The 20,016-nt window shown below is 49.9% G+C and overlaps 2 protein-coding genes across 3 annotated transcripts in view; one reads left to right on the top strand and one right to left on the bottom strand.

Annotated features, from left to right (window-relative positions):
* CLCN2 (chloride voltage-gated channel 2) overlaps window positions 1-9,727 on the top strand; it is an 86,832-nt gene extending 77,105 nt beyond the window's left edge. Inside the window, exons 20-24 of one of the 2 annotated variants that reach the window (XM_081190059.1) lie at window positions 86-145; window positions 3,160-3,198; window positions 4,787-4,891; window positions 7,714-7,800; window positions 8,259-9,727. In XM_081190059.1, coding sequence (XP_081046185.1) covers window positions 86-145; window positions 3,160-3,198; window positions 4,787-4,891; window positions 7,714-7,800; window positions 8,259-8,453 — 486 coding nt within the window. In that variant the 3' untranslated portion in view covers window positions 8,454-9,727. The remainder of the gene's footprint in view (window positions 1-85; window positions 146-3,159; window positions 3,199-4,786; window positions 4,892-7,713; window positions 7,801-8,258) is intronic. The other variant, XM_081190060.1, reaches the window with a different exon arrangement.
* A 5,839-nt stretch (window positions 9,728-15,566) lies between these two features.
* LOC308586479 (alpha-crystallin B chain-like) lies at window positions 15,567-18,670 on the bottom strand. The gene is made up of 3 exons (XM_081193125.1): window positions 18,379-18,670; window positions 17,211-17,365; window positions 15,567-15,815 (listed from the first exon to the last, which is right to left on the bottom strand). The coding sequence occupies exons 1-3, from the start codon at window positions 18,653-18,655 to the stop codon at window positions 15,642-15,644; spliced, it is 606 nt and encodes a 201-aa protein (XP_081049251.1). The 5' UTR covers window positions 18,656-18,670; the 3' UTR covers window positions 15,567-15,641.
* Between the last annotated feature and the right edge of the window lie 1,346 nt (window positions 18,671-20,016).

Here is a 20,016-nt window from a genome sequence, read left to right as displayed (position 1 = left end):
TCTTCCCCTGGGAATTATGTGCTAGCCGTCCCACCCCCATAATTCCTCTCTCTCTTCCTTATTTTCTCCCCCTTGGTAAAATAAGGATGAGAATTCGGGCCTGCCTGAAAAGCGCAAGTCGAAGCGTGTCCGCATTTCCGTGGCGGTAAGTGTGGGCCACGCCACGTCCATGCAGCTCCCACCCAGACAATCACAGGGCAGGAAGCCTTTTCCTCCCCCAAATGTGTCCATCAAGGCCTGGGACTGTGCTGAAGGTTCCCCCCCTGTTTTGTAGTGCCAGGCCCTCCAACAACTGGGGCCTGCCCAAGATACTGAGAATAATAAGATTCCTGTTAGATCAGGCCAGTAGCCCACCTAGTCCAGCATCTGTTCTCACAGTGGCCAACCCAATGCCTGTGGGAAACCAGAAAGCAGGATTCGAACACAAGAGCATTCCCCACTCCAGGCTGAAGCTGGAGGTAGAGAGTACAAATGATTCCTCCCTTCCATCACCACTCCCCATCTGTGTGTGTGTGTGCACGCTGTTCCACTAAGGTCAAACAATGATCCCGTACAACCGTCATTTGAAATAAATGTGATTTGCACAGGAAAAGTCCTGATTCCCTATGACTTGGGACCCAATGACTCTTGGGGAGAAACAGGTCCAAAACAGACAAAATCTCCCTTCCCGCCTCCCCGAAGATCTAGCTCAGGGTTTCCCAAACTTGAGTCTCCAGCTGTTTGAGGACTACAGTTCCCGCCATCCCTGACCACTGGTCCGGCTAACTAGGGATGGTGGGAGTTGTGGTTCAAAAACCCAAGTTTGAGAAACCCTGATCCAGCCACTCCCTTAGGTGAGTTTTTAAAAGGAAAGGAAAAGAATGCCCCCCAATTAACCACAAAAGTTTAAAAAGAGAACAAGAACTCTTCTCTGTGAATTTGCAAATCACTGCCTGGTAGTCCTAAAGTCTAAATAAAACCTCCATGTTCAAGCACGGGATATCCGTGAATACTGCTGGAAGCAGAATGCTGGGCATGGCTGGACCTTTTGATCTGATCCACATGGGCGATTCGTACAAGGGAAGCAAGGTGCAGTGTTGGTCTGGAGTGAACCCAGGGTTGCTCCCGACGCTGTATAGGAAATGGTCCGAGGCCCCTGCTCCTTCCTCGGTTGACTGACTGGAGAAATTAGTGCCATAGCGCGAAAGCAGGGCAACGGCACAGCCAGAGCCTTCAGCACAGTTCAGCCTCTTGTTTTGATTCATCTTTTCTCTCTTAGTGGCACACACCCCCCCAAAAAAAAAATCCATACCCCCCCTCCCATTTTTTTACAAACTAACTGATTTATATAGCGATCTCTGCTGGAACAGCCAATCAGAAATCTCCATCGCCTTCATCCTTGCTTCAGAATCACTTGTTTCCCCAGCTAATTCACGCCTCTTCCAACTCCTGTAGTGAAATCCTGCAACATTGAGATGATTTCAGCGATTCTGTGTGAGCTTCCAGAAACACCATGATTTGGTTGGGGTTCAAATTATCTTGTTGGGTTGTTGCTTTGGCCACCAGTCCCTCGGTTTTTACACCGACTCAGCTTCTGCTGCCTGTTCTCTCCCCACGCACCTTAACCGAGAAGCATCAGAAGAGAGGCTGACCTGATCTATTATTGAAGAGCAGGAATCCTTTTTGCTGCCAAGATGTGTGTTAAAGCCAGAAGCTGGTTCAGCAAACCACACAGCTAAGTGTGTAACACGCTAAGGACTTTTGAGGTGGTGGGGAAGCCTCTGGCAGTGGTTTGCTCAACTTCCCTGGATTGTCACAGAGGTCTGATAGCTAGAAGGGCTGCCTCTTGGCTGAATTATCCTGGCCCCAAGTCTGGACCCGTGCAACGCAAACTTAAAAGAGGCGTTCGCTCTCCTAAGGAACTCAGGGAACTGTGGTTTCTGGTAGGTTTTTCTTAACAGTCTCTGACTGCCATTTGAAGAAATGCCTTCCTCCTAGAGAGAGGGGGCCGGGCAGGCAGAAGGACCCCAGAAAGGAAAGAGAAAAGAAATGGGGAGCTAGGAAGCAGCCCCAAGGATTGACATGCTAGAGAGCTGAGAAAGAGGAGTCGCAGCTCCTTGTAGAGTCTACCCTCAGTGACAAACCAGGTTTCTCTGACACACAGCATTTGGGGTGGCTCTGAGGCCTATCAGTCTGCACATCAAGTATAAAAGGTAAAGGACCCCTGGAAGGTTAAGTTCAGTCAAAAGCGACTATGGGGTGCGGCGTTCATTTCGCACTCAGGTCGAGGGAGCCGGCGTTTGTCCACAGACAGCTTTCTGGGTCATGTGACCTGCAGGACTAAACCGCTTCTGGCGCAACAGAACACCGTGACGTAAGCCAGAGCACACAGAAACACCGTTTACCTTCCCGCGACAGCAGTACCTATTTATCTACTTGCACAGGCGTGCTTTCAAACTGCTAGGTTGGCAGGAGCTGGGACAGAGCAACGGGAGCTCACCATTGTCGTGTGGATTCGAACCGCTAACCTTCCAATCAGCAAGCCCAAGAGAATCAGTGGTTTAGACCACAGCGCCACAGGCGTCCCTGACCAAGTATACAGGAAGCATTCAGCTTGAGGGGCTTGTAAATCCTGAGCAGAAACCTACCTGTCGGACAACGCCAATCTTACATTGCTGTGGGGAGACAAGTCTCCAACTTACAAGTGTAGGAATATGACCACATAGAAGGCTTTGCGTGGTGAGAACTGATATTTACCACACAGAAGATTCTGTTCCAGTATAGTAAATAGCAGCTCTTTCCACAGGAGGGTGCCTTCAGGCAATGTATTCACTATGCAAAACCAGCAGGGCAAAATTCACTTTGTGGTGGCATTGCCGCATCAGAAAACAATGTATGACTAGGGCTCAATTTAAACCGAAATGTGCACAGAAGCCTTTGATTTCCTTGCCCTCGCAAAGCTGGGATGCACAACTCTTCTTTGCTACCTGCTACCCCTGGATGCCCAGAATTTTTCACACCTTGGGCTCCAATTCTGGACTGTTAAGAGCCTTGTATTCTTCTGGGGTCAAATTCACTCCCTGCTCCGTCTCCATCTCTCTGTTTTCCTTGCTCAGCTCCTCCCCAATACCTTCCCAGGGTGGCATTGACAAATGCGGCTCCTTTTCTCCCTCCTTGTAGGATGAATATGAAGTAGCTGGCGAAATGACCCCTGCAGAGGTGAGTACCCATCATTCACAGGCCCAGACAAGCAAAGAGGCCTCCCTATAGTACAGAGCAGTTGGATGATGTTGAAATTGTGCTGCGCCCTGACTTTTGCCCTCTTGGAGGGCTAACTCCTTGTGCCCCTAGAGAAAATAACCGCAAAACCCCAACATTCCAAAAGATGGCATATAGCATACAGCTTGGCTGGCTCGATTTACCTGGGTCAGTCACTGGCTCTAGTTTTCACTCCCCAGCCAAAGGAAATCACATGGCAGATGTGACTGTTAAAAGTGGACACTTACCGTGGTTTCCATGGCTCCAAATACCCATGCACAGTAGCCTAGTGTCTAGGCAGCTATTCTCAGGTCTGAGCTCTATGGTGCAGTTGCAGCAACCAGTGTCACTCCTCCTCCAGCAGCTTAAGTATCTTCCCCAGATGTGCCGTGTGCATGCAGCCAGAGACTATGCCTGCCTGGAAGCGTCCTCTGCTCTTCCCTCTTTGATCCCCTCCTGGTTCTGGGACACAGTGGTGTGGGAGAATGTGGGGAAGCACCCAGCCCTTCACTTGCCTGAACTGCCTCTACCTCGTCTTCCTCCAGTGATCCACCCTCCAGCTCTCAAGCTTCCTTTGGCTCTGACTCTGGGCTCCTGGCTGGTCCCCACAAATCACTGCCCCCCTCTCCTGAGTCAGACTCCAGCCCGCCTTCCCCCGGTGCACCCTCATCAGCATCCTGCCAGCCCCCTGACCCTGTTGGCGTTTGGCTTTCTCCTGCTCCCCGCTGTTCAACATTGTGGTTGGGATCTTGTGGGCTAATACCAGAACTGAGGGCCACCCAAATGAAGTTGAACAGCGGGTGATTCCTGCCAGACACAGAAGGAATTGCTTCTTCACTGTGCAGCCAGGGCATGAGGAACCTCAGGTCCACACCCTGAATGCGGCCCCAAGCATCTCTTTCTGGCCACTGAGACTCTTCCCCAGGCCACAACCCTTGCCAGTCCTAGTCCATATCCTCCTTGAATGCCTTTGCCAGGCTGGAACGTGTCCTTAAACTGCCTCTTGCTTGCCTATATGGACACACAGAGAGAGATGTGTTCAGGTTTGTGTGCAGAAATGCCTGGCTTTTGTGCTGCTGAAGTGTGAACCTTCTATATGCAAGAGCCTCTTTTGTCTCTAGCCCTGCCCACTTTCGCCTCTGGCTCTGCCCACCACTTGCCATAAAGGTCACGCATCCCATTAGCCCATGAAAGGTCAATGCATTGCAGGGGGTTGGATTAGATGGCCCTCGGGGTCCCTTCCGACTCTACACTTCTATGATTCTAGGTGGTGGTGACCCCCACCGTGGCAAGACTTAAAAAGTCATGCTCCTGTTCATGGCTGCTGGCCATTGCGGCTGCATGCTGACTGCAGGAACAGCTGCAGTGCTCCTGAGCACTGAGCACCATTCTCTAGCAAACAGCAGCAGAGAGATGGGCTGGGTGGTTTCCTTGGATGAAAAGGAGGGGTATATATAAAATGTAATGAACAGAATCTGGTCTGGCTTACAAGCCTGGCAGCTACAGGCTCCTCCTGGCAGACACGCTAACTTGATTTGCCGCCTTTCAGATCCTGGAATGGGAGGAGCAGCAGCTAGAGCAGTTTGTCAACTTCAACAACAGCAAGATTGACCCAGCACCCTTCCAGTTGGTGGAACGCACTTCTTTGCACAAGGTGTGTGTACATTGCGTGTGTGCACTCTGATTCTGCAAGCATACCACACGAGTGCTGAATTCACTCTACCGAATTCAGCATCCTGAAAACCTCCATTTTCCTGTTCTTTTTTTTTAAAAAAAAGTTACTAGCCCTAGTGGCTATGAAAATGGCTTAGAACATTTCCTTGCAAGGTGTCTGAGGTCCAGGGAGGCTTGGCCTGAATAAGATTTCAGAAGGGGCACGACAAAATGCTCCTATGAATGTGTAGCTCCATACAGACCTCCTTTCTCCAGGTGATAAATGGTGCACAGCTAGAAAAAGATGTGCAATATGTAGATAGATATAGATAGATAGATAGATAGATAGATAGATAGATAGATAGATGATAGATAGATAGATAGATAGATAGATAGATAGATAGATGATAGATAGATAGATAGATAGATAGATAGATGATAGATAGATGATGATGATAGATAGATGATAGATAGATAGATAGATAGATAGATAGATAGATAGATAGATGATAGATAGATATAGATAGATGATAGATAGATAGATAGATAGATAGATAGATAGATAGATAGATGATAGATAGAGATAGATAGAGATAGATAGATAGATAAATAGATAGATAGATAGATAGATAGATAGATAGATAGATGATAGATAGATAGATATAGATAGATGATAGATAGATAGATAGATAGATAGATAGATAGATAGATAGATAGATGATAGATAGATAGATAGATAGATAGATAGATAGATAGATAGATAGATAGATGATAGATGATAGATAGATAGATAGATAGATAGATAGATGATATAGAGATAGATAGATAGATAGATAGATAGATAGATAGATAGATAGATGATAGATATACACACACACATGTGCAGAACATGACACAATCCAGGGTATAGCTGAGAAATTCCCCATGATGCTAGGCTCAAGAGGCAAGAGTTGGCTGGGGTGGGGAGGGTGAGGAATGCCTGAGCCTTGGAGGGATGGGTCCTTGTCAATGATTCAGAAATATGACTTGCTGGGGAGCCCTGTTCTGGTGCTGGTGGTTATTTGCTTGTTAAATTTTTCTGTGTTGCCTGCCTAGGCAAAGCCTTCCCAAGGCAGCTTGCATGCATAAATAAAACAGGAAAACCAAAGCGCATTGCTCCAATAAAACTAAACCATCAAAACAACAGTTTGAAAACATTTCACAGCGCAGCAGAGCGCTCATGTAAAAGCAGCTGAAGCAACTGGAAACCCCTTTGAATGGCAAAACTGACATGACAAAATGTATATCCGTTGGGAGTTGCACAAACTTAGAGCCACCACTGAGAAGACACTGTTTCTTGATTTGCTCTTAAGGGCAGGCCACAAACAGGGCCTTTAAGGCCCAGACAGGTTCACACAGAAGCAGACCGGTTTTCAAATAACCTGCCCCGAAACCCAGTTTAGGCCTCTAAAGTAAACACCAATATGCAAAATTAGAAACCAAGATGAGGCAGAATTCAAGGAGGATTGGAGGACGTTTGTAGATTTTTTAAAAAAGCCACTATTGTAAATATGTTGAAATGCAAGTGGCTTTAGAGTAAGAACAGCATTAAAATATATGTTTGAAAGTACTGTGGAGAAGATAAGGTATACAATAATAGATGGGTAGCCGTGTTGGTCTGCCATAGTCCAAATAAAAAAATTCCTTCCTGTAGCACCTTAAAGACCAACTAAGTTAGTTCTTGGTATAAGCTTTCGTGTGCATGCACACTTCTTCAGATACACTGAAACAGAAGTTGCCAGATCCTTCTATATATTGAGAAGGTGGGGAGGGGTATTACTCAGAAGGGTGGTGGGAATCGGAGATTGGCAGATAGCTGAGATGAGCCTGTTGACGACTCTTAACGACTGCAATAGGTCTTACAGGAAAAGGCAAGGGGTGAGGAGGTGAGAGATGGCTTAGTCACCTCCTCACCCCTTGCCTTTTCCTGGGGGGAGGGGAGTCCAAATTTAAACGATTGTAAATCGGATAGTGTGTGTGTGTGTGTGTGTGTGTGTGTGTGTATGTGTGTGTAAAGGGGGGGTGGGGGAATTAGCACCAATACTTGTAGTTGGGCCAGAAAGCATGCAGGTAATTGCTGAAACTTACCAGAAGAGTAAGAAATCAAGATAACAAACTTTTTATAAAAGAATGGAAATGGTTTATTGAATATTTACAGATAAATTGTAAACAGATAAGAACTTTGGCAGGATTATTGTAATAATGTGCAGTTTCATAAGAGTATATATTTAAAGAAGATGAGCAAATTAAGTTAACTTGGATATGCAGAAGATATTAAAAATAAATTTAAGGAACCGCAGAAAGAGGGGGAAGGAAGTCAAGCTTTGAAATGTCAAAATGATTGTAAAATTAGTGAAATGTATAAACTTGAAAAGTAAAAAGAAAGAAAGAAAGAAAGAAAGAAAGAAAGAAAGAAAGAAAGAAAGAAAGAAAGAAAGAAAGAAAGAAACATGCATGTAACCAATGCCAAAGGTCCATTTAGTCCAACATCCTCTCCTCACAACTGGATGCCTGTGGAAATTCTGCAGGCAGGACCCGAGTGCTACAGAAGTAGAATGTAATGTCTTCCAAGAGAATCACCTCCAGGTGCTTCCAGGTGGCTATGTTCTGTACCAGTTGAAGTTTCTTCAAGGGCTGTCTCATGTGGAGCGCATTGCAGTAGCCTAGCCCGGATGCTTTGTCAGGGCAGGAGTCACAGAATTTTGGTTCAGTCCTAGATACTGAGATGGTGAAGCAAAGGAGTATGTGAGTGATTGCTGCTGATTTTGCTTTTGGCTCTTCCAGACGCACACCATATTCTCTCTCCTGGGGGTGGACCACGCCTATGTCACCAGCATCGGGCGCCTCATTGGCATGGTGTCCCTCAAGGAGGTGAGTACTCAGTCTGGGGGTGGGAAAGCTTAAGAGGACTTCCTTTCAGTCCTAACATGCATGGGCCCCCTCCAACACACACACACAGTGGAAGGGGGTCTGCCGTCTAATCCACCCCAGATGCCTGAGGGTAGCATCACCCCAGTGGTTTGTTGGCAATAACTGGGATGGAGCAAAAGGTAGCCGTGGCGAGGCAGGGACCTTCAGTCTCAGCAGCCAATCAATCCATGAAGCCAAACCTGGGAGATACAAGTTGCTGTGCTCATTAGGCCTGACACGCCTGTGCAAATCCTGGTTCTGCTAATAAAGAGTTAACACCAGCTTGTTCAGTGTGATTTATTGCTGGCTCGCTCCTATTACCTGGTTGGAGAAAAAAATGTGGGATATAAATGTCGTAAATAAATAGTAAATAAATCAATCTCTCCCTCCCTTTCCCTCCTCTTTCTCTCTTTCTCCAGTTGCGAAAAGCCATTGAAGGCTCGGTAACCGCCAAGGGGGTGAAGGTGCGGCCCCCATTGGCCAGCTTCCGGGACAGCACGACTAGCAGCAGTGAGACAGAGGCCACAGAAATCCACCAGCTGTGGGACCGGCGAAACAGGCACTCCATCCCCCGCGAGTCCAGCCCTTCGGAGAGTGACGAGAAATGCCAGTGACGGCGGAGGGAGTCTTGCTAACCGGTTGGCAGAGACGCCAGCATCGCCACTCCACGGCCGTTTAGTTCCGGCCAGAGTCTTCCCAGGGTCCTTCGCTTAGCGTTCCAACCCGGGGACCCACTACTGCCCCGAGAGACTTGCGAAAAGGCCTCTCGGCCAGAAAACCAGAGCAGCTTCAAGGCCTCACCGGGCACGAAGCCGCAAGCCCGTCCCTGACCCGTTCTTGCTCTGGAGGAGAGGAGGCGGCAGAACAAATTCGGAGCCGAGTGAGAGGATCCTGCTCCTCTCGTCAGCCCACAGCTCAGTGGGACCTAGATGTCTGAGAACGGCAAGTCCTTCATCCTGCGCCTTGCCTGATGTTGAAGTCACACCTGTGCCACTGTTGGGGTCCTGTTTTCGCTCGTACACCCCTGCAGTCCCTCCCACGCTGCCATTAGTCTCAGGGCTTCCTCAAGATGTTTGTGGGTAAGAGGGCATCGGTTTTACAAATGCGCACACACAAAATAAGTAAACACACCCCCTCCTACCTTTCCATTGGCCCCACCTCTACCTTAAAATGGGATCCAGTCAGATAGGACCAAGGAAATTGTGAGCTGAGGTGTTCAAACCCCACTTGGTCCACCTCTGCTTCTTTGCACAGGTCACTCTTAACCTGAGGAGTGGGGGGCATAAGACACTGGAAGGAGCCACTCCTGCAAGTAGGACTAGGCCCAAAATCCAGTTGTCCAGGCCATTATCACCTGCCTTTTCCTTTTTTGCTTACCTCTGCTCCCTCACTGCCACTCCACACCCATTTGCAGTCCAGTCGGTGAGTCCTGGGTCTCCAACTTAGGGACGTCCGAATGTGAAAACAATGCAGGAGTGGGGGGGCTGTGTCCCCCCTCCCCAAAGTTGCTGGACTACAACTGCCACCACCCCTGACCATTGGCCACACTGCCTGGGGCTGCTGGAGAGTTCTCCATCCTTGATACAACGGATAGGCTTTCCCTCGCTTTTATTAATGATTTTTACATGGGTGAACACACTGGATCTCGAGCTACTGAGCCTTTGGGAGCCTCTTCCTCCCTCTCTTCCCCACTGCCCCCCAAGAAGGACTCTGAACTGCTTTACTTTCCCCACCCCCCCTCTCTGGCGCCCACACCCCATTCTTGAATCCAGAGGTGAGGAGCGGTGAGTGGGGTTGGTACCTGACATGTAAATACAGAGGGGTTTTTTATATTAATTTAATAAAAAGAAGAAGAGAGATTGCAAATAGAGCTATGAAATAAAACAAACTAATGAGTGTCTGTTGTCTTGTGTAAGCCACGTGGTACTTATGGGGCGTTAGGGGAGGGGTAGTACCTCTGGTGAGGGGCATGTCGTGCTGCTTCTGGGGCAGTTTGCCCACCTTTGCTCCCCACACTGCACTCAGCTGTCAGCATGCGGCAGCGGCCCTGCCCTAGGAATGGCTTTGACTGGCTAGCTAAACTAGCTGAAGACAGACAATGGGTCTCAAGCCCTCGGTGAGTTAGGGACTTCCCCTTGTAGGGATGTGTATAGGAACTAGGAGGATATATTTCTTAGATATTAGCCCTCTTTGCGTTTGTGAGTTCAGCAGGGTGCATCCCTTTGTCAGCAAAAACAAGGAAGCTTTAGCCTTTTCATTTAAGTAATCCAGGATGCTTTACTGCAGACTGGATTTCCTGTTATTTCCCCTGTTCCTCTCCCTTAAAACAATAAACACGCAAAACACTCTTCTTGCTAAGTAAAGATCAGTTTACTCACCAGCTTTCACAGTAGCAGTCTTGAGGCAGGCTTAAAACAGAACCACAGTCGTACCTTGGCTGTCAAACTTAATCTGTTCCGGGAGTCTGTCTGACTCCCGGAAAGGTTTGAAAACCAAGGCGCAGCTTCCGATTGGCTGCAGGAGCTTCCTGCACTCAATCGGAAGCCGCATCGGACGTCCGGCTTCCGAAAAACACATGCAAACCAGAACACTCACTTCCGGGTTTGTGCCGTTTGGGAGCCAAAACAGCGTTCGACAACCAAGGTGCGGCTGTACAGACATAGTTTAGATTAGGATTGGAGTCTGAGCTGTGACTCAGCACGCATCCTGCATCCCTAGTCAATGATGAAGCATTGAAGAGATCACATAGCAGGGATCAGAGAGAGAGCAGGCTGGGGACATGCACAGCTTCCATGGGTTGTGCCCCCTTACCTGGCTGGGCACAGTGGGAGTGGCACTCTCAGAGAATTTCCTGTAGACCCTGGGAGATCCAACTTCCTCCGTGTGTGTGCTTCTCTAGCAATCAGAAGCAGTCAGTTTTGATTGCCTTATTTTAGATATCACACACCATTGCATGAGAATACAGGCTCTGGCAGATTGCAAAGAAGAGACCAATAGTGTCTTGGGGGTGCCACATGCCAGTGCTTCACACCCAGAACTTGCCCTATGTGGAAATCCCTGTGTCCTCAACTCTGGCTTGTGGAGCCTTAACCTGGAATTCCCTAATACTTAGCCACACGCAAAGAAGATTCTAAGTAGGCTATTTTGGCAATAAACCCACCCACCTTTGAATTTAACCTGCAGGTTTTTAGAAATGCACATGGCACCAGAGGTTGGGGGAAGAGAGAAGGGACTGATGGTGAATTGCGACCACAATAGGGGTGGAGTGTGTGTGTTTGTGCGGGGGGGGGGCGGTTTAAACATTTGCTCCCCTGCTGCAGGTCCTGAGGAAAACCTACCCTCCCTCCTCCGCCAACGAGCCCACCCTGGTCTCTCCGGAGAGCCTCCTTAACGCCGAAATTTTGGGTCCCCTCCAAACCTGTGCCAAAGTTTTGTAGTCGTTTCGATTACTCAGTTTTGGGGTGCCTGGCATAACGCTCGCGCTACAAAACGACGACGAATCCTTGGCGCCAGTTTGGAGGGGATTCGAAATTTCGGGGTTCCTAGTTCATGAAACTTCGCTGCAGCCTCCCCCTTGCATTGGCCTGCCCTTCCACCTCCTCTCCCACACTGCCACCAGCGCCGCCTCCTGGCTCCAGCTGCTTCCCGCCGATCGCCGTGCTCTGCCGCCGCTTCCCCTCCCGGCCGCCTCTCTCCGCTGACACCGAAGGAGAAGCTCTCCCTGGGGCTGCAGCCACGCTCGTCAGGACGCGCGGCGGCGGCGGCGCGCCAGGGCGGCCGTGTGGCTGCTGCAGCGGGCCGAGCTTGCTGCAAGACCCGCGACCCTCCGACCTCTTTGCCCGCCGGCGGCAGCTGGCGCGCTCCGGAGCTGTTGCGCAGGGCTCGCCTCGGCCCCCGGAAAGGCGTTTTTCGCCGCGTGATGAGTGTCGCGTTGCAGGAGGAGGAAAAACGAGGGAGGCAGAGGGATGGAGGCGCCTGGACCAGTACGCGGGTGCCCAGAGCTGCTGCACGAAGGGGAGATGCTTCTGCAGGCAAAAGCAAACAAACAGACCGGACTACCCAGGAAGGGGATAGAATCTCCTTCAATGAGAGGTTGGATAGCCAGCTGTCAGCGATTCTTTAACTGGGGTTTCTGCGTTGCAAAGTTAGGACTACTCTAGATGACCCTTTGCAACGCTACAATTCTGCGATGCTTTGAGAAGGCAGGGAGGGGCTATCCTTCATGGTTTGCATGCGGAGTTCAGTCCCAACTGAGGTCATTCACAGAAGCCCAGCAGAGAAATGGCGACCCTGCTTGAACTGCGGAACTCCCCGCCACAACTGGTTGCAGGGGCTGCCAAGCTGGCTGGGTTTAGAAGGGGATAGGACAAATTCAGCTGTCAAAGGTGATTAGCCACGGCGAAGGCAATGTGCCTGAAATGTCTCCAAGCAACTTGACCACGCTGCTGCCTGAGGCAGCCACCTCCTTTTGTCTAACAATAGGGCCGGCCCTATGTGAATTGTAAGTTGGAAGGTACCCGCAAGGGTCATTTAGTCCAACCCCTTGAAATGCAGAAATCTTTTTGGCCAAAGTAGGGCTTGAACCCATGACCCTGAGATTAAGAGTCACATGCTCTGCCGAGTGAGCTATCCCAGCTTGGTAGAAGGCAGCTTCATGCGACACAGAGCTAAGTAGCACACACGGAAGTCCTCACCCCATCCCTTGGCACACTTTTAACATTTTCTTATGGGCTGCTGTCTCGCCTGGATTTTTCTTAAAAGGTGAAAGCACAACCTCATTGCTGCCACCATCTCTCTTGCCCCTGGCAGCTGGATTCTGTGCTAGAGAACCAGGCCTGTGTTTTCCATGGGGAAGTGTGCCACATAGGAATTGGCCTGCATTCGTCACTGAAGGATTCTGGGAAGCTAGGATTCTGCCCTCGAGCTCAGATCTTGCAGAACTCATCTCCTCCTGCCAACTCCAGCAGCTCTCTCCCCCCCTCTGCCTTTATTTTATTGCCAGAAACACACACACACACACACACACACAGCCCAGTCAATAAAGAGTCTGAGCTGGCCTTCCGGGAGCTGCGCAAAAGAATGCTGAGCCAGGGATCCTGGGGCTTGGAATAGAGAGGGAAACGGAAATAAAACTACTGTGCTATAGAGATGTAATGAGCAGCTGGCATCTCCTCCGGAAAAAAAAGAGGGAGAGAAAAGAACGAGGCAGTCAGCGAGTGCCAGCAGCTCCTCCTCTGCCAAAGTTGTGCTGGTCCTTTCAAAAGAGCTTTCGGTGGGGTGGAGGCGGCGGGCTGGTCAGCTGCGGAGAAATAAAACTATTTCGGGTCTCTTGGCATGGGTTTAGACTGGGGCCAATGGAAGGAGGGGTAGAAATGCTGCCTGCCCCTGTGGCAATGTATGTGGGTGCAGCAAGGTCAAAACTGGGCAATTCTTTTGGAGCTGGGCAAGCGCTGAAAAGCCCCGCGCAGAGGTCAAGTAGCTCTTTTTTTAGCTAGCCTCTCTGAGCTCTCCTGCTTTCTACTTGGAGCTCTTGGGGAAAGGCCTGGCTTAGCTTTAGAGCATTTGCTTTGGGTGCACAAAGTCCTGGGTTCAATTTCTGGCATCTCCAGGTAGGTCTGGGAAGGACTCCTGCCTGAAAGCTCTTTCACAGCCTTGGAGGGCCAAGCAGTGTTGATAATAATGAGCCTGGTGGACCAATGGTCTGACTCAGTATACAACTCCTATGCCATGATGGTTTTGGCACAGAGGGGTCTTCAGCTTTAACCCTTTCCTCCACCCTTTCCTTCCTTCCTTTTTCTTTCTCTTACACACCCAAAGCAACACCTTGAACTAGGGATGGGCAGTGTGCTGTGGGACAACAGCATCAGCAGGCACAGTGGTTGCTGCTGCCCATTGAGGATGGGAGGCCACAAGCAGATGGAGCCACAGCCAAACCATTCTACTTTTGATTCCACCCTCCTACCAGCCAAATTCTTATTGCATCTGTAAGCTGACTTGAGTCTTTAACAGGGAAAATGGTGGGAAATAATGATGATGATGATGATGATGACACAGTCATACCTCAGGCCGAAGTAGCTTCGGGATGAATATTTTCGGGTTGTGCTCTGCGGCAACCCGGAAGTAACAGAACCCGTTACTTCCGGGTTTCACTGCTCGGCATGCGCAGACGCAAAAAATGACATCACGTGCATGCACGGAAGCAGCAGACACGGGTTGCATTCGCTTCAGGATGCAAACAGGGCTCTGGAACGGATCCTGTTTGCATCCAGAGGTACCACTGTGATGCCAATTGGACAAGGTTCATACCATGAAGACTGTTCAACACACATGTAAAGTGTGTTGACCTTCTCCAAAGAATCCCGGGAAGCACAGTTTGTTGAGAGGGCTGGGAATTGGGTCATGAAGAGTTGGACACGACTAAACAACAACAACAAAGGGGAAAATACAGCTGCCAGGATTCTTGGGGAGAAGCAATATACTTTGGATGTGCTTCAAATGTAAGGTGTGTGCAGTGCCATCCCCTCGACTGGTTGTAAGTAAGGAGGTAGACAAGAGGATGCTGGCAGAGGGGTTTGGGGGGCAATGCCCCATCTACTCTAACATTCTGCTGTGATCTGGCACCTGTCCTCTGCTAGCACCCCAGCAGGGACCCTCTGCCCCCCTCTGTCAACCCTCTGGCTCTGCTCCTCTTCCTCTTCATTGCTTCTGTCTCTTCACCTGCTCCTGCTCTCTCCCAGCGGGCCAGGAGGGAAGCCTTCAGGTGCCTTGCCCTCTTCTTCAAGACATGTCTGGGGCTTGGGATCAGGAGGAGAGGGCAGCTGAGGCCATGGCGAGCAGGCAGGGCTAGACTGAGGGTATCTTCTCCCAAGTGTCCTGCAAAACGTGGCGTAACTGGCGCTGATTGTGGCCCACTGGCTCATTCCTGGTGGACCTGCCAGTTACCAAGTTCCCTTCCTGCAAGGGTGTTAGATAAAGTTTGGCACTCCCCAACCTGACGCCTTCCAGAATTTTTGGAAGAGACTTAACCAATTTGTCTTTGAGGTGCCACAAGACTCTTTTATTGCTTTTGCTGCAAAAAAAAATATCAACACAGCTAATCTTCCAGCAATAGATAAAGGTCTGGGTCCCATTTCATCCTTGCCCATTCTATCAAAGAGGGGAATTGCTAGGGAAAGAAGCCAAGAAGAAGGTGACATTGAGACAATTCTAGTCAGGAGCAGAGACCTTGCAGGGCAGGAAGTGATCTTTATTGAAGGATGGAAAAATGGGAGGTGTTTGAGCAAGATTAAGGGCCTCTTCTTCAGCTCCTGTGGTGGTTTCCAGAATTGTAGCAGGGGTCTCCCAGTCCCACAGCAGGGCCCCAGAGTCCTAGTTTGCATCTAGTGCCAAGGAAGGAAGGGCCATAGCTCAGGGGTAGAGCATCTGCCTCGCGTGCAGAAGGGAGCAGGTTCAATTCCTGGCATCTCCAGGTAGGGCTGGGGAAAACTCTGTGCCTGAAATCCTGGGCAGCTTCCGCCTGTCACTTGGCAGTACTGAGATAGTCTGACTCAGTATAGACACACTGTTCTAAGTCTACAGGTAGTTTTTATCCCTGCAGCAAAAGAGACGTGCATGGGGATGGGTCCCAGCATGGATTTCAGGCAGAAGTTCCAAGGTTCTGCAGCAGCAGTGTATGGTGGGACATTGGGCTATTCAGAGGTGCCAATCAAACAAATCAAGAACAAGACTACTAGGCAAATCTACCCAAGGCAAGGTAGTTTTATGAAGGATCCCTGCTTCCCAGGTTGTGACAAAATCCGCTGTTAAAGCTTGACCTCCGTGCGAAAGACAGGAGGTGGCGCCAGGAGTTGTCGCTTGGCAGTGATGACCAACATGCCGGAATCGTTCAGGGAGCAGCTGATGGACAGAGGATCCATGTCTGCCGGGAGCTGGCACTTGTGAGTGAAAGTGTTGGAGACAGTGCCGTCTTCGGCCACCTGTGGGGCAAGCAAAACACCCTGCCTTAGACGTTCCCCCCCAAACCAGCTCTTGCATTTTACACATCTCACGTACCAAACTTACACTGGCTAAAAGATAAGTTCAGTTCTTCAAAGGAGCACCTACCATCATGCACCAAAGCAGGACAAAAAGTTCAAAGGTGCGCAAATTAGGGAAAACCTGCGGCATCCATCTCTAGCTGTTGGTTCTTTTGAGTAGATAAAATGTAAGAAACTGCCTTATCCCAAGCCAGGTCTTCCATGCATTCAATTCAGTAATAGAACTGTCTGCACCTGCATTCCCCAATCTGGTTCCCCCACCCCTATAATTTCGTACTTCAACTCCCATCTGCACCAGCACGGCCATGTTCTGGGTGGAAGGGAGTTGTCGTTCAAACCATTCGGAAGGCACCAGTTTGGGGATGCCTTGTTGACACTGACTGACAGAGGCTCTCCAAGGATTTTCCTAGCTCTCTTGCATGCAGATCAGATGTCCCCACCCCCTCCCCAGCTAAGGTCTTTCCATGCAAGGCTGTCCTCACCCCCCCCCCCAACTATAGCAACGGCTGGAAATTTTGCAGCCAAAACCACAAATGCATGACTGCTACAGAGTCACAAACAGGAGACTATATGGTGTCACATCCTCTAACTTCTGTGGGAAGAAAGGGAACAATAGAAGACTTAATCTTTTTCTTCCTGTGGCTGCACTCTCTTCTTCTAACCTACAATGGGATGGGCCATCTGCGAGCTCTCCTCAAAAGTGTGCACTCCATTTCAGACTGGACTATAGATTTTTGTAACTTTTAGGATTATTGCCTGCTTGATTTTCAATAGTGTATGTGTTGAATCCTGGCAAGACTTACAAGTGAGTAAACCTTATATTTTCTTCTTTGCCTAAAAGAGTCTGAGGGTGATTTTCTTTGTCTGAGGGTTTGCACATATAAGAAGAGAGGTGATCCGAATCTGCCTAAGCTTCCTTGCAGATCATAATTGTTCTTTCTAGAAGGTTATACAACCTTGTCTCCCAAGCTTCTAAATATAAGCTGCACATGGATGGCGATTTTAACTGTGCTGAAATAGGTGTTTGCATTCTTGCACAAGTAAGAGGATAATGAATAAACAAAATATCCTCTGCTTCTCATCAAAAATCCACCCATCAGCCCATGGGCGTAGCCAGGATTTTTGTTAGAGGGGGTGGGCAGCCAAAGGTGTTGAGCTGTTCTTAGGGGATCAGCCAAAGTTGTTGAGTTGGGTGTGTGTGTGTCTTTTCGATGCTTTTCAATATTTTTTGGTGGATCTGTCCCCCCTTGGCTACGCCCATACAACAGCCTGCAACCATGCCTCCTGCAGTTTTGATTCCAGCCCCCCCACCCCCACCGTCATTGACCATCTCACCTTCTCTGCCTGGATGACAATGCAATAGTTATAAGTGGTCACCACGATGTCGTGAGGCTCAAACTGACTGACGTCCGCCATGACCTGGTACTTGTCGCCACTGGCGATCACGTTGCTGCTGCCCAGAGCAGAAGGGTGTGCTGAGGGGGGTGAGCCTGTGGCAGGGTGGAGGGAAGCAAAGGCAGAGGAGATGCAGAGGAGTGAGCATGGGCCCCTGGAACACAGGTCTGACCATTGTAACAACAGGTGTGGGTGGGTGTGAAGAGGAGGCTGGAGGGAGAGAAAGAGGGCCAGAGAGGGGATAGGAAGGGGCGAAGCTGAAATGGATGGGGTGATGGGAGGTGGAAGAGGGAAAGCCCTGGGCAAACCATCACTTCAGAGTTCTGGCAGGAAGGGGGACCTGTTCCTGTCGCAGCAGGAGAAAGATGGAAGTGCAGAGAGAGGAGAGGGGAAAGAGAGAGACAGAGAAGGGGATGGCAGAAGGAGAGAGGGAAGGAGGGAGGGAGAAAGGGGGTGGCAGAAAAAGAGAGAGAGAGAGAAAGGGGGTGGTGAAAAAGGGTAGCAATATGGCAAGAGAGAGAGAGAGAGAGAGAGAGAGAGAGAGAGAGAGAGAGAGAGAGAGAGAGGTGTGTGTTGGCAGCAGTGGCGTAGCGTGGGTTGTCAGCACCCGGGGCAAGGCAAGTAATTTGCGCCCCCTCTGCCCTAGGGGCAGAGAGCTGCGAGTGCGAGCGCCCCCCAGATGTTGCGCCCAGTGCGGCCACCCCCCCTGCACCCCCACGCTACGCCACTGGTTGGCAGAGACAGAGAGGAGGGGTGGGATGGAGAGAAAGGGATGGGAGGGAGGAGAAAAGAGAGAAAGAGGTTGACAGAGAGAGAGAGAGAGCGAGAGAGAGAGAGAGAGAGAGAGAGAGAGAGAGAGAGAGAGAGAGAGAGGATGGCCTTGCACGCTTTGGCTGCAGTCCCATCAGCAGCCGTAGATTAGGCTCCCCAGAATGTGGCCTTTGAACAAAGATACCCAGCCACTGACCTAAGGTCAGGCAGCCAAAAGACTCAAAAAGTCCATTCACCTGGCACTCCCTTGGGCCAACCCTGACTCTTGCCTCCTGTTGCTCAAGCTCAGAGCCTGTGGGATCAGTGCCCCTGGCTGCCCCCAGATGGGCTCACTCACCTGAGTACCCGTAGGACTCTCGAGCTCTCCCGGCCCCGAAGATCCCATGGGGAGGGTCCAGCAGAGGTTCGAAGCGAGGCTTCCCAGGGCTGTAGGTGCTGATGTGCTCTGAGCGGAAGGTGGAAGAGGACGAGGACGAGCTCACCGAAGACATGGCCTGGGCGATGGGGGCGGCAGCTCTCTCCTGGGTGCAGTGTGGGACTAAGGGGTCTGCAGTGCCTACATGGGCGGGGGAGGGGAGGGCTTTGTCCTGGTCCAGCAGAGCCAAGATGTCCATAATTGGCCTAGTCGCTGTGCCCTCGTGCTGGAATGTGAGATAAGGAGGCTGCATTATCAGCGGCAGGGAGTGAGAGGTGATGAGAACAATGGGGCAGGGTGAAGCCCACCCCCACCCCCTCCAAACCTCACAATATTTGGAATGGGAGCAGTGTCCAGCAGAGGACCTATTTTATGGGAAAGGGCCATAGCTCAGTATTACTATTACTATTACTACTACTACTACTACTACTATTATTATTATTATTATTATTATTATTATTATTATTATTATTATTATTATTTTCATATGCCAGCCATCTGACTAAATTGCCCCAGCCACTCTGGGCAGCTTCCAACAAATTTAAAACATGGAGCACAGTAAAACATCAAACATTAAAAGCTTCCTTATAGAGGGCTGCCTTCAGATGTCTTCTAAAAGCCAGATAGTGGTTTGTTTCCTTGGGAGGGCATTCCACAGGCAGGTGCCACTACTGAGAAGGCCCTCTGCCTAGTTCCCTGTAACCCCACTTCTCGCAATTTGGGAACCGCTGGAAGGCCCTCAGAGCTGGATCTCAGTGTCTGAACTGCACGATGAGGGTGGAGACACTCCTTCAGGTCTGCAGGGCCAAAGTCCCAGGTTCAAACCCCAGCATTCCTTGGCAGGGCTAAGAGAGAGCCCTAAAGGGAACTGCTGCCAGCCAGGGTAGACAATACTAGGATAGATGGACCTGTGGCCTGGCTCAGCTTCCTATGAACGAAGCACGATGCTGATGCCCATATTAAGCATTGGGGCTCAAAGAGCTTTATGCACGACCTCACACAATAGCCTTAAAGGGTAGGCTAGTGCTTTATTATTCCTGTATTGCAGGTTTGGAGAGAAGGAGAGGCTGGCAGATGGTGGCTTGGCTATTGCCATCACATGATGTTGTGGTTGTTCCACACCACCTCCTATGATGCCTGGAGAGCAACAGCCTCCAACTCCCAGCCTGACCTACCTTACAGGGTTGTTGTAAGAATCCAGAGGGCAGGAGGAGACCCAGGTAAACCATCTAGAGATCTTCGGATGAGAATGGGAGCAAGTCAAAGTCATACCCCAGTCATTGTGACCACAGTCTCTGGGTGACCGCACGTGGGTCCCTGTGCCCACCCCTGGTCATCTCATCTCAAAATGGATTTTGCAAAACTGCAGAAAAGGGCAGCAGAATTTTTCAGCAGAGAGAACTCCCCTAGGAGAAAAATCTAACCTCTGGGTTGAGATCTCCATTTCTTGAACTAAGTGAAGATTGTGGTGATTACAAAAGAAGACACTGAGTTTATAAGCAAGATCTCATGGGAACACAGCCAGTTGTTCATATTGATCAGTTCCCTGGGGATATGCTG

This window comes from Podarcis bocagei (assembly GCF_964188305.1).
Source record: "Podarcis bocagei genome assembly, chromosome: 4".
Taxonomy (NCBI): domain Eukaryota; kingdom Metazoa; phylum Chordata; class Lepidosauria; order Squamata; family Lacertidae; genus Podarcis; species Podarcis bocagei.
This window is presented reverse-complemented; position numbering and strand designations above follow the sequence as displayed.

What these genes read in the sequence shown, in the direction of transcription:
- LOC308586479 (XM_081193125.1), bottom strand. Translation starts at nt 18,655, where the DNA reads ATGGACATCTTGGCTCTGCTGGACCAGGACAAAGCCCTCCCCTCCCCC. An exon ending in AGAGTCCTACGGGTACTCAG is followed by an intron (nt 17,366 to 18,378) that starts GTGAGTGAGCCC and finishes ACCCTGCCACAG; the next exon opens with GCTCACCCCCCTCAGCACAC. An exon ending in TTGTCATCCAGGCAGAGAAG is followed by an intron (nt 15,816 to 17,210) that starts GTGAGATGGTCA and finishes CTTGCCCCACAG; the next exon opens with GTGGCCGAAGACGGCACTGT.